We start from the raw sequence: 17,932 nt of genomic DNA, 5'->3' as shown, positions 1-17,932 counted from the left end.
GGGACGAGTTTTGCTTTTCTCCCAGGGAGAAAGTCCTGATGGGAGCCACGTGGGAAACGGGGTCGCTCGACCGCGCTGTCGGGGCCAGGGCCTCTTCTGAGCCCTTCCTCGGCGTTTCCGCTCGTCCGGGAGGAGAGAGGGCAGCGTCCTCAGGCAGGTGGGCCAGGGCTGGCCTCTTGACACTGGGACACTCAGCTGCTGCCCTGGGCCTGGACAGGAGCACGAGTAGGTGTTCAGGCCGCTAACTCGGGAGCTGGGGACGAGCTGTGTTTCCCTCTCTGACCAGACTCTGGTGGGACGTGTGGGCCGTGTCCCCTGTCCCCTGTCCCCTTTACAGTTGGAGGGCTGGTCAGGCCAGGGGGACCTGTGTAACCCCCAGGAGACCCTCCCTCAGATCTGCTCGATCCCACCTCCCAAGTCCCCCTGGTGGGCAGGACGGGCTTCCTGTCCCCGTGTACCCTGGGGAGCTGGTTCCTCCAGCGGCCATCGCCTGGCTTGTGCTGACATCCAAGGTCCAGGTCAGGCCACTGGGTCACACAGAGCCCAGAGGAGCAGGTTGGAGGTGGCAGCACATATAACTGGGCCCTGTCCTCTTACGCCAGTCCCCACACTGGCTCATCAGGTGGCCCGGGGACCATGGCTGTCCTGTGGCTGGTGCTCCTGGCGGGGCTGCCCGTCTTCTTCCTGGGCGTCTTGCCGTGGGCCGTGCTGGAGCACTTCCGCACTGCCCAGGTCCCCCGGGGCCTGCAGCACGCGGCCAAGGTCAGGTGTCTGCACTGCGTGTTTCTGTACGCCATGGCTGTGGTGAGTGCCCCTGCCCCCTCTCGGTGGGGGCTCCCTGTGCTCTCCTTCCCTCTGCAGCCCTCCTCCCCCTCCCCACCCTCCACTCTCCCCCCTCCTTAGCCCCCTCTTTCTCCCTTCAGCATCAAACCCGCCCCACGTTCCAGCCACCAGGCTCTTCTCTGAGGATGGGCAAGTGATTTCAGATCCTGTCCCTGCCCACCAAGGCCCAACCCCTCCTTCAGACTTAGAGTCCTCACCTCTGTGCACTCACCTGCCTCCCAGGTGTGTTCCCTGCATAGGTGTGAGCACCCGGCAGTCAGGGAAACCCCGTTCAGCTCCATAATCCCGACCCCAGGCAGGGAACCCGGTTTGTTGATCAGACCATAAATGAATTGGCCCAGCGTTCCCAAGTGGGCGCAGCAGCCAGACCTGAGCAAGGCTATGGGGGCGGCATGTGAACCGGTTCCTGCCTGCAGTTACAGCAGATTTGGAAAGAACAGTCTATCCTCCTGTAGGAGGCAAGTGACTTGAGTTAATCCCAATGTCCCAACTCTGTTAGTTCATAGTGACTGCCTCTGAGGTCAACTGTGAAGAAGGAGGTGAGGAGATAAGCTTAACTGGGACCATTTGGGTGTGCATTCATATTCTGCCTCTCTAGCTGTGTGATCACGGATGATCTGCTTAACCTCTCTGTGTCTGAATTTCCTTATCTGTGAAATGGGGACAAGAGTATCTGTCTCATCATGTTGGTAAAAAAGCATTAGCTGACATGTGGTAAGGGTTAACAGGTGTAGAGATGTTTGGTAAAAAATATGTTCCTGTGTTGTTGGCTTTTTTTACCATGGTCCTGTTCCAGAGAGATGGACAAGTCTGATTTCTAATTTCATACATGCTACATGCCAAGGAGACAGGCTGAGGATGTAGCAGATGTCTCTTGTGCACCCTGAGTATGTGCTTCTCTGAAGGTGGAGCTGTCTCAGGCCTGTGGCTACCATCATTTGGAGTTACAGGCTAGTTTGGGGCCCCAGAACTAAACACACGGGCCTTGGATTTGCAAGTGGCCCACAGAAACTGGGATCTTTCCCCCCCTTTAGTGTTTCTCTTCAAGATAGTCCAGTGGCTTAGGCGGCTGAGGCAGGAGGATCGAGAGTTCAAAGCCAGCCTCAGCAAATTAGCGAGGCCCTAAGCAACTTAGCAAGACCCCTGACTCAAAATAAAAAAATAAAAGGGGCTGGGGACATGGCTCGTGGCGAAGTGCTCCTGGGTTCAATCCCTGGTACCAGAACCAAGACACAACAAAAAGCGTAGTCCACAAGCCAAGAACTCCCGAGGAAGCTGCTGCAGGCTGCTCACCGGAGACTCAGAGGTGGGCTAGGGCTGGCTCTGCAGGGCGAATCCCACCCTCCCAGTGCCCCCATCCCTGGGCCCCTCGGGGCTGGATGCCCACGATGATGTAACGGCTTCTGAGGTACCAGGGTTCCAGGAGACGGGCGGACAGGGAGGGGCAAGCAGTGAGGGACGACAAGGAAAAACCTAGAAAGATTCTGTGGCTGGGAACCCAAAGCCTCCTTTGGCCCCAGAGCCCCGGGGGGAGCTCGGAGGCTCTTCTCTCCTGCAAAGCGAGGACAGCCAAGGAGGTTTTCCCAAGAGTGACGTGGGGTTGAGTAAGAAGAGCCATGAAAACGTACAGCCCAGCCAGGGCTCCGTCCAGCAGCCCTTTAGGTGTGTTAGAGGTGTGTTAGCAGGGCCCTGCCGGAGGCCCAGCTTTTCCTGAAGTTGTTACAAAGGTTGCCATGGTGACTTCAGCCCCACTGAAAGCCATCAAGAGCTGGGGCTGCAGCTCAGTGGTAGGGGGCTTCCCCAGTATGCAGGAAGCCCTGGGTTCGACCCCCAGCACTGCAAAAACAAACAAAAGATATCAACTATAGTGTAACAAACCCTTCTGGTTTTATCTTAAAGGGAAAAAAGATACTACAATTAAAAAACATTTTTTTTTTTTTTGGTACTGGGGATTGAACTCAGGGACACTCAACCATTGGGCCCACCTCCCCAGCCCTCTTTTGTATTTTAAAACATTTTAAAAGCTATTTATGTTAAACCCCAGGCCAACATCATTCTAAATCGTGAAAAACTGGAAGCATTCCCTCTAAAACTGGGACAGGACAGGAATGCCCTCTTTCACCACTTCTATTCAACATAATCCTTGAAACTCTAGCCAGAGCAAATAGATAGATGAAAGAAATTAAAGGGATACAGATAGGAAAAGAAGAACTCAAACTATCATTATTTGCTGACGACATGATTCTATACTGAGAGGATTCAAAAAAACTCCACCAGAAAACTTCTAGAATTAATTATTGAGGGGCTGGGGATGTGGCTCAAGCAGTATTGTGCTCGCCTGGCATGCGTGCGGCCCGGGTTCGATCCTCAGCACCACATACAAACAAAGATGTTGTGTCCGCCGAAAACTGAAAAATAAATATTGAAATTCTCTTTCTCTCTCTAAAAAAAAAAAAAAAAGAATTAATCATTGAATTCAGCAAAGATCCAGGATATATAATCAATACCCATAAATCAAATGCATTTCTATACATCAGTGATGAATCCTCTGAAAGAGAAATTAGGAAAACTACCTCATTCACAATAGCCTCAAAAAAAAAAATAACTTGAGAATCAACTTAACAAAAGAGGTGAAAGACCTCTACAATGAAAACTATAGAACACTAAAGAAAGAAATTGAAGAAGACCTTAGAAAATGGAAAGATCTCCCAAACAAAAACAAATGTGACTTCATGGCCCACCTGGTGACCCTTCAGAATGTGAGACTCAGAGCCATTTAACATCTCGTGATATTGTTCAAAACTCCCTGAACAGGCATTTACTATTCTAGATGCTGGAGATCAAGGAAAGAATGAGATGTGTCCTTTGCTCAGCGTGGTGGTGGGAAGACACGTGGGTGATGGTGTCCCTGCAATAAAGCTTTAGAGGATTTCTAAAGAAATCTGGGAGAGTGGTGAGAGTCTCCAAGAGGAAGCAGACCTTAGAAGATGGAAAGATCTTCACCACAAGGGGAAGGAGGATGGCTTCCACAAGAACATGACCCTGAACTTGGATATGAAAGTCAGTGTGGCACTGGGTGTCATGGTGCACATCTATAATCTCAATGACTTGGGAGGCTGAAGCAGGAGGATGACAAGTCAAGGTCAGCCTGGGTAACTTAGACCCTATCTCAAAAAAAATCATATATGTATATAGGTTTGGGGATGCAGCTCAGTGGTAGAGCACCCCTGGGTTCAATCCCCAGCATTGAAAGAAAAAAAAAAAGTCAGAGAGGTGTCTATTCACCTGAAGGACAGGTAAGAAAGTCTCCCGGGGAACAGAGGGAACAACTTCTTCTGGTGGGTGGAACCTTGACATTCAGCTGCTCAGAGCTGGCTGTGGAGGTCCAAGCTGCCTCCGCATGGAGGCCTGGGGTTATGAGATGAGTCGGGGGGAGGGAAAGACAGGTCGCCTGCACCCGGCTGGTCAGTTCACTCTCTCCCAGTTCAAGCAGGGAAATAATTGCTTGGAGTTCCCTTGGAGGAGTCCCTCCATGGAGAAGGAAAGACACTGGGGCACCCTTTCAGGACCGGGGACAAGACCAAGTGCATGGGAACAGGAGACAGGGTCTGTGCTTGCAGGATCACTCCGTGAGGCATTCCACGTGGGCGATGGCATCTGATCCTCCCACTTTATCCGGGGACCTCGTCTATGGACACCATTTTTCTCACTGTTAAAAGAGGGAACTGGAAGCTCAGAGATGGTCATACCCAGGGTTTTCCAGTGAGTTGGTGATGGGGCTCAAACTTGAACTCAGGTCGGTTTAACTCCCAAGCCCAAGCTCTTTCTCATTAATTGGTTGAGAACATAAGTCCTGCACCTAACTCCATGAACAACTCTTAGCAAGCCACTTGGGTCCAGGTGTGCCTCAGTTTCCCCATCTGTAAAACGAAGGTGATAATTGGCTTAGAAAGGTTTGAGAAATGGAGCCAGTTAATAATCCAAAGCACCTGGACAAGTGCTGACATGTTGTAGGTGTCTACAAAGCATCACTTGTTATTATTTTTATGATCGTCACCCCCAGGCCATTTTCTTTATGATAAGAGACATGCCCCAAATGTGAGATCCACAGAGGAGATGAGCCACAGTGACAGCAATGCTCTTAGGATTTAAAATATACCTTGTAACTATAGCTCGTGAAACATTCAGATGTTGACTTGCTTATCATCAGAGTGGAACATAGTAGTTCAGAAGCACGTTTGGCTCATCTGCAGCCCTTGTGCCATTAGTGATCCAGGGACTCACAGCCAGGAGTTGGTCTTGAGGCTCAGAGGAGACTTCAGACTTGGGCTCTTGAGCCATGCTGGAACTGCCGTGGCGTTATGGACTCCTGAGATGGACCTAAGGCACTTGGCATTATGAAATGGACATCAGACTTTGCGGGCAGGGGCAGAATGTTTTGGTTTGGATCTGAATGTACATCCACACATATATCCTTAATTGATCCCATTATATTTTTTTCTATTGAATACAAGCTCAATTTAAGAGTCCCTCATAACCCGGAACTCTGGTTGCCCAGTGATGGGCATTAACCCAGGGCACCCATGCACCTTTGCCATCTCAGGCTGGGGAGAGTCCAGAACCCAGCCAAAGAGAGCCAGGGTGTTGGTCACTTGCCTTGGACCATTGGCTTTATTTAATTAAGTGACTGCTTTCCACTCAGTCCCAAACTGGGCTGCCCCTTTGCAAATTCTCAGCTATCTTAGTATTTTGTCTGTGGCTTGAACAATACTGGACTGGGTTTGTCAGTGAGCTGTCTGTCGTTGTGACAAGATACCTGAAGAAGACGAAATTAAAGGAGGCACACCTATTGTGGCTCACTGTTCTAGAGGTTTCAGTTTGTAGTCACTGGGCTTCATTGTTTCTGGGTCCCCGGTGACAAAGCAGCTGGCCTCATGCTAGACAAAGGGCAGAGAGAGAGAGGAAGGGGCTGAGGACAAGGTACACCCACTAAAGACAAGCCCCAGGGAATTATCTCCTCCAATAAGCCTCAGATCCTAAAGTTTCTACTTCCTTCCTTAGCTCCAGAGGTTGGTGACAGGTCTTTGGCACACGGTATTTAGGGGACACTTTAGATCCAAACCAAAACATTCTGTTCCTACCCCTAAAGCCTCATGTCCATTTCAGAATGCAAAGTGCCTTTAGTCCATCTCAAGAGTCCATAACGTCTCGACAGTTGGAGATTGCTCAAAACCCAAGTCTGAAGTCTCCTCTGAGACTCAAGGCCAACTCCTAGCTGTGAGTCCCTGGATCACTAAAAAGAAAGTTAGGTACTTCCATCATACATCCGTAAAGCAGGGTATTCAGCAACATGCCAAAAGGGGGAGATAGGAAAAGAGCAAGAAGGAATTGGATCAAGGCAAGATCAAAGCTCAGCAAGCAAACATTACATCATATAGCTCCATGTCCAGCATGCAGGTCACGTGGTGGTGGGATGTCAGCTCCAAAGGGCTGGGGAAGCCCCAACACCGTGTCTTGCTGGCTGCAGCCTGCAGACCATGCTCCCAGGCTGGCTCTGCTCACTGCCTGCAGCTTTCCTCAGCACAGGTTCCACATTCCTGGCATTTCTAACTTCTTGGGGTCTCCACTGCAGCCTCAGCTCCACTCCCACAGCGTCTGCAGAGACTCTGACTGCTACACAATGCCTGGCCTCCTGGCCTTACTTTGAAATCTCGGTGGGGGCCTCCACATTTCTTACATTCTGCGTGCCTGCAAAACTAGCAACATGTGGACAACACCCAGGTCTGCTGCCAGTCTGAGCAGCAGGACCCACTTAGACTGCAGTTGTAGGGTCCTTGAGGGGATAATTTCACGGGGACATGAATCCCAGGGAATCAGCTCTCTAGGAGACCCTGTGTGAGCAAGAAGCCCCCCCATGCACTCTTCTCGAAGCAAATTCTTTCAAACAACTTCACAATTTTGTCCTCTGGAGCCTGTGATGGGGTTAGGGGGGAATCTGGTCAATTCCCAAGATACCCTCAAGGCATCTTTCCCCAATGTCATGGTGCAAAGTAGTTGACCTCTTTTTAATGGTGCCGATCTCTTTAGCAACCACACATTCTTTTGCCCCAATTTAAAATATGCTCCTTTTCTGGTCAAACTGAAAGTTTTAAAAATATTTCTGGCTACTTTTTTTTTGTGTGTGTGATTCACACTTAAATTTGGTTAAGATCAGCCAGCAATACCCATACCACAACTTGAGTCCTGCACTTCTTTGAAATTTCCTTTGCCATATTAATTAGTTCAATACCTTAAAACTCAGCCTCATACAAATTCTCAGGGAAAGGACAAAATGGAGGCAAATTCTTTGCCAGAATGCAAAACAATGTCTTCTAGTCCATGTTCAATAGAGTCCTTATTTCTCTCTGAAACCTCACGAGCACAATCTTTGCACATTCTTATCAACATTCTGGTCTCTGAGCTCCCACCAGAATGGTCATTCTGCTCTGCTTGCAGTGTTCTAAGTTTTCTCTAGCCTGTTACTCCAAGAACTTCAAACTCCTCTTGCAAACCAATTCCAAATGCTTCTGAACCACATCATCACGTAGAGTCACAATCCCAGCCCCACCCCCAGTATACCAATTTTCTGGTAGTCACCTTTCCGTCTGTTACAAAATACCTGAGAAAAATCAACTTAAAGGAGGAAATGTTTATTTTGTCCCACTGTTTCCGAGGTTTCACTCCACAGTCACCTGGCTTTGTGGGTCTTGGGCCCATGATGAGGTAGAACCTCAGGGCGGGGAGCATGTGGCTCACCTCATGGAGAACAGGAGGCAGAGACAAAGAAGGGTCTAGGGATGAGTCAAACCCTTCAAGGCCTGTCTCCTTTGACCTACTTCCTCAACTAGCCCCACCTCCTAATTCCCCACCGCTTCCCGGTAGCCCCACACGTCGGTAACCAAATCTTCACCACATGGCCTTTCTGGAGCATTTTAGATCCAAACCCAAAACACTGGGTAATTTATGAACAAGAGAGGGTGATTGAGCTCCCAGTTCTGGAGGTTGGGAAGGCCCAAGAGTGTGACAGCGGCAGTGGACCTTTCTGTCACGTCATCCCTTGGTGGAAAGGCCAGTGTGCACACATTTGCAAGATGGCGGAAAGTTGGGGGGACCCGTCCTTTTATCAAAGTCCACTCCTACTTCCTACTTCCTCCATAACAGACTTTGTCCATTCAGGAGGGCACTGACTAAATCACCTCCTAGAGGCACCGCCTCTTAATGCTGACTACAATGTCACTGTAATTTGGAGGGGGATAAATATTCAAATCACAGCGCCATCCTTATTCAATAAAGACCTTGTGGGAGGAAAAGTCTGAAAATCCAACCCCAGTCCAGGACACCCAGAGCCCATTGCACCCTGATGAACCTACTGTCCATGCAGAAGGCGGGTGAGGAGGGATAAGACCCCTTAGCAGTGGTGGGTGGTGGGTGCACCTGCCAAACCGAGCTGAACCTCCATCCACCTGATTTCCCTCTCTTACATCTGACAGGGGAACATACTCGAGAAGCTGAGGATTTGCTCCATGCCCAGGTTTGTCCACTTCCTGCATGACAGATTGTCCATAAAGAACAACCGTGAAGTGGTGGTGACAGACCTGCGTTTTGGGACAATCCCCGTGAGGCTGTTCCGGCCCAAGGCTGCGTCCTCCAGCCCCCGGCGCGGCATCCTCTTCTACCACGGAGGGGCCTCCATATTCGGCAGCCTGGGTAAGCCGCTTCCCAGGGGAGGGAGGCGAGGGGGGTCTGGCTGCTCGCAAAGGGGCTTCTGGGAGAGCCTCCAGGGAGTGAGTCTACCGAGTCAGAGGCTGGAGATGGAGGGCCTGGGGCTCAGCTCAGTGGATGGGGACTCTGCCTCCATGGCCGATGTGTCTATGATGCAATAGTCCCGGGACAGGTGGGGGCAGTGACGTCCCAGTGGGGAGGTCAGGACCCTGGAGGTGCATCCTGCCTTCCTTCCCATTCAGAGTTGCCTGCCCCTGCTGTCCGTCTCATGATGGCCCCAACCCATGCATTGGCTCACTCTGCAGGACACTGTGGTCCAAACCCAGCTTCACTTACTCCTTTTCTGGTAACTGGTTTCCCTGCTCCACTTCTCACCCTAGTCCAGTCCTCTCCCCACACCACAGGGACATTAAAAATAGAAGTCAGGGCTCTTTGATGTTGGCTTCAACCATTTCTGGGCCTTGATGAGACCCAAACTCCTTTCCCAGTCTGCAAGGCCCTGATGTGGCTGGGCCTGTGACCTCCCCATCTGTCACCTGCCTCCCTCTGTACTCTCCGTGCCGCAGCCCCCTGTACAACCCTGACTGCGGACATCCCGGCTCCTTCTGCCTGTCTGCTGCACTTGCCGCCTCCGCCTCCGTGGAGGCTCCTACAGCTGGGTGAGAACTGGGCCAGGGCAGGAGGCCCTCCCAGCAGCTCCAAATACAAGGTTCCCCAAGCTCTGGCTTCCTGGCATGTCAATGCAGGAGCTTGAAAGACAATATTAGTGCAGAAATCTACATGTCTTTCTTTGCATGGCTGGCTTCCCACTGTTCCCCCAGTCTTCTCTCAAGTGGCCCTCCCCAGATGGCCTCCCCAAATCTGACCTAAAGACTCCTACCTGCCCATTCTGTGGTCCTGCCCTGGACCCTTTCTTCATCCTTGACATTGCCTGGTTAAGTGTCTTTGTGGCATTTGTCGCAATCTGAGCTTATTTGGGTCTTCCACGTTTTTCCTTGTGTCTATCCCCAATGTGAACGAGGACTCTTAGAATGCAGGGAAGACCTCTGTTGTCTTGGTTGCAGGATCCCCAGTGCCTGGCCTATTGTCTTTCTTTTTGAAAGAATAAATGGATGAATGAGTGCTGCGTGGGCAGATACACGCATGGACGGCTGAATAACTGTGGAAGGACGGGTTTACAAATGGACAAATGGTGTGTGGGAGGATGGATGGAGGGATGGCTGGCTGGGTGGATGGATGGATGGCATGGAGCGTGATGCATTGAGTTCAGTCCTTCCCAAGAGTCAAGGTCTGTCCAGGAAGGGAGCATTAGAACCCAAGGGATGGGCAGGAGCCAGTCCTCCAGAGCCAGGCAGAGCCTTGGAGCTGGGTGAGAACTGGGCCAGGGCAGGAGGCCCTCCCAGCAGCTCCAAAATACAAGGTTCCCCAAGCTCTGGCTTCCTGGCATGTCAATGCAGGAGCTTGAAAGACAATATTAGTGCAGAAATCTACAAAGGCAAAGCGTCAAGGCCACACAGAAGCAGAAGTCTCCCAGCTGAAGCCTGTGCAAGTGAGCCTTTAAAACACTGTGACGGGTGTGTCCTGGCGTGTTGGGGCTTTCGATTTGATTTTTAAACTAGAACATGACAACACCATTTATCTGAAGGCGGAGTGTCTGGGTGCCCCTGGACTTGAGGGCCAGGAGAGATGGCTGCTTGCCTCAGCCTGGTCCCGGTCCCATGAAGGCCGAGCAGCAGTGGGAGGTGAAAGGTCTGAAACAGGAGCCCCTTGAGGTCTGCGGGGAGGAGGAAAGTGAGGCGAGCAGAGCAGGAGGGAGGCTGGCCGGGTGGGCCCCGCCTTGGCTGGGAGCTGCCAGGTCCCTGTGGCCCAAGGTTCTCCCCAAGGCCAAGCAGGTCTCTTGTACTCAGTACTTTCCAAAGCCCCCAGGACACTGCTGAGGTGCAGTGTGGCTGAGACCCACAGCTAGGTGCCTCCGGCTTAGGGGCTGACCCCCTGGACACCGCTGAGCCCTGCAGGGCGGATGCTCTGTTTCTGCCCCCTCCTCACCTCTCCCCACAGCACTGATGGCGCATGCTCCTCCTTCGCAGGCTCCCCAAACCCGGGAATTGCCAGATGTGGTTTAGAAAATCCTGATGCCTAAGACCCCACCCAGAGATCCTGATGGAAAGGGCGGGTGACTGCCTGGGCGCAGGACATGGGTACCTCCCCAGGGCCTGTGTGTGGGCAGCTGCAGGAGAAGGGTGCAGTCAGGGGTGTACTTGGCAGATTCTGCGCCTGACACTGGGCCTCGATCCCCACGCACTCATGTTCACGGTCCTGTGTCTAGAAATGCAGGTACCGGCCTCCAGGGGGCAGTGTTACAGGAGGTGGGGAGTTGCCCTTGGGCGTCATTGTCTAAGGTGAGGCAATTACCCTGTGGTGGGCACAGAAGTAGACTGCGAAGCAGAGGCACAGTGTTGAGTGCAGGGTCATCATACAGCGAGGAAAGGCCAGAGGAGGTGACATGCAGCCCGAGAGGGGAGCAGGCACAGAGGCTGGGGCAGAATCACTGCCACATATTGGGCTCCCTGTTAGGATGGGGTGGGGCTGGCAGTGGTGTGAAATCTTACAGTCGTCCCCTGTGCTTTGTTTGGCTGTTCCCTGTTTGGTGCCAGCCATGTCCCTGTGCTGTGTGACAATGCATGGTGTGCACTTGTGTACCCAGGTCACGTGGCCCTTTCTGGGGTGGTGACCCTGGCAGGTCATACAATAGTCAGCTGATCTCTGGAGCAGCTTGTGGGCACATGCCTGACCTTGGGAACGTGATGTGTACCTGTGTCTATGGGAGACGGTGCTGAGTCTCTTGGTGGAATGTGGAGGCAGAGGTCACCTCCAGGTCAACTCCTGTGTGGGGGGGTCCTGCTACGTTTACCCCCCATTCCCGGAGTCTTCCTCTGTCCCTGCTGCACTGATGCTAAATGAGTGACAATGTCTGGAAAAACGACCCATCCCGCCATCACTTATTCCCTGCTCAACATAGATAATGGAATCCTTCTTCCCTGGGCGGCTCACCTGACCCCTTCCCTAGTCCTGGCTTCTGCCACTCCAGGTCCCCAAGCCTTCCTGGCCTCAGTTTCCCCCACTGTAAAGTTAACGTTGCACAAAGTGAGCCCAAGGTCCGCGAGCCCTGGCGTTCTGGAGAGTGGGGCAGGCGTCTGGCTTTGCCCAGACGGCGCAGCCCAGGCCTCGGAGGAGGCCAGCCTCGGAACAGAGAGCTGGTCTGCCCACTGCCCGGCCTGGGTGGCGGTGGCCGTCCCTCATGAGCGGCGCCGGGCCTGTCTTCCTGCAGACAGTTACCACAACGTGTGCAGTTTCCTGGCCCGGGAGACGGACTCCGTGCTGCTGTCTGTCGGGTGAGTGTCGCGAGACAGCGGGGGCTTCTCCGAGGCTGGGAAGGTGGGGGCAGCTGGACGAGTGCAGCCCAGAGCGACGCCCCGACTCCAGGGGTCGGGCGCAGGCACAGCACCGCTTGGAGCAGAAGCCTGGGAAGACGCCCACCTCTGGGCAGCGCAGGGACAAGCTGTGGGCAGGAGAGCCGGGTCACTAGGAGGCCACAGCACGAGCCAGGGGCCTGGAGGTCACAGCGTGAGGAGGCATCCTAGTGGGAGCCAGGGAGCCAGGGGAGGGTCAGTGTCCAGGGGGCAGGGCCGGGGCTGGTGGCGGCGGCGGGGGCCCAGATCTTGCCATAAGGGCCGCTGTTTGCACCCCACCCTCTTCTCTATCACGGGACAACTTCAGGTTGACTGACTTTCACCATCTTTATTTTGGGGTCACCCTGAGGATAATAGCTACAGTGGGACAGGCGGTGGGGTCCCTGTTTGAGCAGCCTCCAGTGACACCGCGCACACCTGCGTGTTCTGGTCCCTCTCTTCCTTAGGTACCGCAAGGCCCCGGAGCACCATTACCCTGTGGCCATCACAGACTGCCTCAACGCCTCCATCTACTTCCTGAAGACCCTGGAAGCCTACGGGGTGGACCCCTCCAGGGTGGTGGCCTGTGGAGACAGCATTGGAGGAATGATTGTGGCCATAATCACCCAGACCTTGGTGGGCAGAACAGATCTTCCCCAGATCCGGGCTCAGGTCCTGGTTTATCCCGTTATACAGGCCATCAATTTACAGTTACCCTCCTTTCAGCAGAACCAAAATGTCCCATTCCTTTCTCTACAACTCATGATGACATGTGTGTGTTCATACCTGGCCATTGACCTCTCCTGGAAAGACGCCATTTTGAAAGGGGCATGTATACCCCGTGATTTCTGGAACAAGTACAGGAAGTGGCTCAGCTCTGACAACCTCCCCAAGAGGTTCAGGACCAAAGGCCAGCAACCTGAGACCCTTGCACCTTTTAATGAGGCTGCCTATCTGGAAACCAAACACATTTTGGATGTAGAAAATGCACCCCTCATGGCAGAAGATAAGATCATCGCTCAGCTTCCTGAGGCCTTCCTGGTGAGCTGTGAGCTGGACATGCTCCGGGATGACTCCCTGCTATATAAGAAGCGCTTGGAAGACCAGGGTGTCCATGTGACCTGGTACCACGTGGAGGATGGCTTTCATGGATGCTTAGTTTTATTTGATAAGATGTTTTTCTCTTTCCCATGCTCCCTGAATATTATGAATGCTGTAGTCAATTATATAAAGGGCCTATGAAGGCCTGGGGATGGAGCTCAGTGCTAGAGCATTTGCCTAGCATATACAAGGTCCTGGGTTTGAGCACCAGCACCGTAAACAAATAAGTGAATAAATGAATAAATAAATAAATAAATAAAAGGGAGAGATAAGTGAAAAGAGAAAAGCCTATGGTGGTAATCCTTTTGCCCTGAGTAGGCCAAAGCATGGATGGTGTCTGTCTAAAACTGGGGTCTTTGGTAAGTTCTGTTTTATTGAGGAGGAATCAGTGAATCAATGCACAGCCCAAGGTGAGTCCAGGAGACAGCCGCTAACCAATGTCTGGCTTCATATTTGAGAAAATGTAAACTGTTTTTAGTACCAATAAGATCCAATGTTGCATCTCGCATCAATTTCTAACATTTTTATTCAGGTGAAGTAACTATCCACAAGAGAATTTAATGCCTTCAATAATTTCTTAAGGTAATAACCTGTCAGGTCCTTGCAGGAAAACATTCCCACATCTGGTCACAGTGTCAATGCTGAGTCCACACCCATGGTGACAAAGCTGGGGCCATGGCCTTGCTAGAATATCCCCCATAACCTCATTATTCTTGGGGTCAAGGTCTCTTGTCAAATGTCAACTTGGACTGTCTGCAGTTGGCTGGAGAAATGCTATTGCAAGAAAACTCTCCCTGGATTGGGTGGGCTAGAACCCAGGAAGATGTCAGAGGAGTCTACCAGAAAGAGAAGGAGAAAGAGAGAGGAACAAGCAAGATGGGAGGAATGGCAGGAAAGGGGGAGCTTTGTCTGGCTTCAGGTTTTTAACTGGACTTCCTACAGCAGATCCCTGACTCCCAAGACAGAAGTCTCAGAGCCAAGGCTGTCTTGGGAAGCTCCAGATGCCAACTGGGATTTGGAAAGTCATTCCCTGAGGGAGCAAGGTATTGTTGGCCTCCTTTTTCTAGGAGTTTAGATATCACTCCATCTATGGTAAAGTACAAAGCACCTTGCCTGTGTTTAGCCAATGCTAGGATTTGCTCACAGAGAAAGGGCAGGGAACCCTGCCCATTCATGCATGGGGTGGCCCATGGTAGTTTGTGCATAGGTCCATGTTAGCTAGATGGTCCTGTGAGAGCCTCAAACCCTACTGCTCTCCAGTCCCACGTGGGTGATGAAGCTGGAGGCTCTCCCTGCTAGGCAACTGTAGCCTCTGTGGTCCCAATGACCTCACCTGTGACTGCTGGTGGAGGGGGCCTCACAGATGTCCTGGTCCTTGCATTGAGGACAATCCACACAGGAAATTTGGATTGGGCTCCTGGGATCTTGAGTGGACATGGTGACTCAGGGATTGTATGTGAGCAGCTTTGAGGAAGGCTTGTGGCTGTTCTGTGTCCATGTCACAACACCACCACAAATATGGCCGCTTACCACAGGACACAGTCCCCATCTCACGTTTCTGTGGCCAGGGGTCTGGACACGACTCAGCTGGGTTCTGGGTAGAGTCCCGCAGGCCGTCATGACAGTGTTGGGCTGTGTCTCATGTGAGGCTCACGTGGGAAGCGCCTACATCAAGCTCAGCCAGGTTGTTAGGCACAATCCAGTCCCTCAGGTTATAGGCTGAGGACATCTGTGTCCTGTTAGTTGTCTGCCAGGGGCCACCACCCTCAATATCTAGAGGCCACTCACTATCTTGCCATATGCTCTTCACCAAATAGCTTCCTTAAAGCCAGTGGCAGAGAGGCATCCTGGAGTAGAGGCCACTAGAATCTACTGGAGTGTCATCATGAACAGGTAACCACATCCATGCCATCTCAGAAGCCAGTCAGAGATCTTGATCACACAAAGTGCCAACAGCAGGGGTGGGCATCAGGGGCTACCTCTGATCTGTTCTATATGAAAGGCTCCCCCAGCAGATGAAGGAATGGGAGGAACAGTCATTTGTGAGCTTTTCCTTTTGAGTGTAGTATTTCCTGAAGTAATTTCTGTAGTGCCAGCTTAGTAGTTTCTGCTTATCCTGGAAGATTGTAATCTTTTCTTTGATTCTGAAGGATAGCTTTGCTGGATATAGTGTTCTTGGTTGACAGTTGTTTTCTTTCAGGACTTGGAACACATCATTCCAAGTCCTACTGGGCTTTCGTGATTATGCTGAGAAATTGGAAGTAATTCTGATGGGTTTTTCTCTAAATGAGACCTGACTTTTTTTTTTTGTCTTGAGGCTTTTATAATTCTATCCTTGTTCTGTATGTTAGGCATTTCAGTTATAATGTGTTGAGAGTATTTAATTTTTTTTTGTACTATGTATTGAACGTAAGGACGCTTAACCACAGCATCACACCCCATAGCTATTTTAAAAACTTTTATTTAGAGACAGACTCTCACTAAGTTGCTCAGGGCATTGCTAAGCTGCTGAGGCTTGCTTTGAACTTGAAATCCTCCTGCCTCAGCCTCCCCAACTTCTGGGATTATAGGTGTGCAACACCATGACTGGCAAGAGGTTCTTTTTTGATCTTGTCTATTTGACATTCTGAATACATCCTGCATCTGATTTTCCATTTCATTCTCGAGGTTTGGGAATTTTTCTGTTATTATTTCCCTGAAGAGGTTGTGCATGCCATAAGTCTGCATCTCCTAACACTCTTCAATTGCGATGATTTTTGATTTGATCTTTTAATGTTGACCTAGAGTTCTTAATTATTCTGATCATGGTTACTTATTTTCTCTTCTTAATACTGTCTGAGTGTTCAAGGCCTTGTCTTCCAGCTCTAAGATTTGTCTTCAGCATGGTCTACTCTAATACAGAAACACTTAAATGAACACATTATTTGATTTTTTGTGTGTGTGTGTCTTTCATTTCCAAGATTGCTGTTTGGTTCTTTTTCAATATCTCTATCTTCTTATTGAATTCCTCATTCATATCCTGTACTAACTTCCTAAATTCATTCAGTTGTTTTTTTGTGTTCTCTTGGAATTCATTGATAATTTTTATAATCATCCTTTTTTGTTCTTTATCTGGTATTTTATCCACTTCATTATCTTCAGAATCAGTTGTTGGTGAATAATGAACTTTAGGAGGTGTCATGATACCTTGTCTTTTCACATTTCTTATATTCCTGTGTTGGATTTTATGCAACTATTGGGATAGATTTTTCTTCCATCTTCCACCCTTATATGTGGAACAATTTAGGGCACAACTTTCTCTTGGCAAAGTGTTCTTTCTAGGATATCAGGTTGTTATGAATTTTTTCAATATATTTCCATATGGGTTTTGCCTTATAGTTTCCCTGCTAGTTCTCTGATGATTCTTAATGTGTTTTGATTCAATGTACATTTTTTCAGAACTTGAGGATTCCATTTTCTTGTAAATCTCAAGAGTTCGTTCCTCCTTGCAGAACTGGCAATTGTGTTACATACCGCTGGGTATGTGGGGTACAACTTCTGTGATTGCTCTTCTTCACTTAATAATCAGTATATTACAAGGGGATATGGGACTGATCTAGGTTGAGACCTCTCAGAGGTGTGGTGTCCACAGCCTTTGTGTTAATTCTCTCTCTCTCTCTCTCTCTCTCTCTCTCTCTCTGTGTTTCTGTAGGAGTGAATTTCCTGATGGCTTCTCCTAGCTATTCCTACTCTGGGCGTGGTCACTTGTTTGAGGTTTTTTCCCCTTATATTCTTTGCATTAAAGTATCACTAAAGCTTGAGCATTGTTGATTTTTTAAACACACACACACACACACATACACACATATTGTTGTAGTTGTGGATGGACACAATATCTATTAGAATATGGCATATTCTAATTCCCTACAACAGCTTTTGAACATTTTATCGAATTTAGTTTTTGGAGTCTGGTGCAATATTATTATCCATTATTGGAAGATTAAGAAATTTGCCCAAAGTCATGAGCCAGTGAGTTTACATACAGGATTGAACCCAGGCGGTCTGGGTGTGCGTGTCCCAAAGGGTGCTGTGGAACAAGGAGACTTACTTCTTCCCCTATTTGTACCTTCAATTATCCCATGTATTTATCCCCTAGTTTATTCTTGTTTTGTGAATATTAGTAGGTTTGTTGCAGAATGGTAAAATGTTTGTAAGAATAGAGTGATTTCCTGTTTCATGCTTTGCTGATGTGTACTATGTAGTTTATTCACCGTGTCATCTTTTCATAGCTACAAAATGATGACAAACACATAGCAAATCACAACTAAGAATCATAGTACTCCCTGGATCACTGAGATAAATATAGTGATGGTGTCAAATACGGACCAGGATACAGGAAACTATAACTCATGCCTCCCTTATGGGAATTTCAATTAGCATAGCCACTCTGGGAAAGAGTAAGGCACTTTCTTGCGAAATGATTATGTCCTTACCATATGGCCCATTGATTTAACCCTTGGGCATTTAACTGAGGGAAATTAAAGTCTTGTGTTCACATAAACAAACTTGAAGTTTTATGTTCATTTATATTCATTTCTGCATATGATGTCTATATAAGTCTTATTTAAAATAGCCTCAAATTGGAAGCAAACCACCTGTTCCTTAAAGGGTAGTTGGTTAAACAAACTGTGGATCCTTCGCACAGATGGACTCTACTCAGCAAAGAGATGGAATAAACTACTGATGTGTATTTAATAATTTGGATAAATCTCCAAGGAATTATGCTGAGTAAAAAGAGC

General features: G+C 49.7%; 1 protein-coding gene across 1 annotated transcript; it reads left to right on the top strand.

Moving 5' to 3' along the window:
* Positions 1 to 636: 636 nt before the first annotated feature.
* On the top strand, positions 637 to 13,652 carry Aadacl4 (arylacetamide deacetylase like 4). Its single transcript, XM_015501348.2, has 4 exons — positions 637 to 804; positions 8,373 to 8,589; positions 11,933 to 11,996; positions 12,521 to 13,652. The coding sequence occupies exons 1-4, from the start codon at positions 637 to 639 to the stop codon at positions 13,293 to 13,295; spliced, it is 1,224 nt and encodes a 407-aa protein (XP_015356834.1). The 3' UTR covers positions 13,296 to 13,652.
* Positions 13,653 to 17,932: the final 4,280 nt, after the last annotated feature.

This window comes from Marmota marmota, unplaced genomic scaffold (genome assembly GCF_001458135.2).
Source record: "Marmota marmota marmota unplaced genomic scaffold, marMar, whole genome shotgun sequence".
Classification (NCBI taxonomy): domain Eukaryota; kingdom Metazoa; phylum Chordata; class Mammalia; order Rodentia; family Sciuridae; genus Marmota; species Marmota marmota.
The sequence above is the reverse complement of the archived record's forward strand: the minus strand, read 5'-3'. Positions and strand labels throughout refer to the sequence as shown.

Coding starts and splice junctions, on each gene's coding strand:
- Aadacl4 (XM_015501348.2), top strand. CDS start 637: ATGGCTGTCCTGTGGCTGGTGCTCCTGGCGGGGCTGCCCGTCTTCTTC. Junction 805..8,372: donor TTCTGTACGCCATGGCTGTG/GTGAGTGCCCCT, acceptor TACATCTGACAG/GGGAACATACTCGAGAAGCT. Junction 8,590..11,932: donor CTCCATATTCGGCAGCCTGG/GTAAGCCGCTTC, acceptor GTCTTCCTGCAG/ACAGTTACCACAACGTGTGC.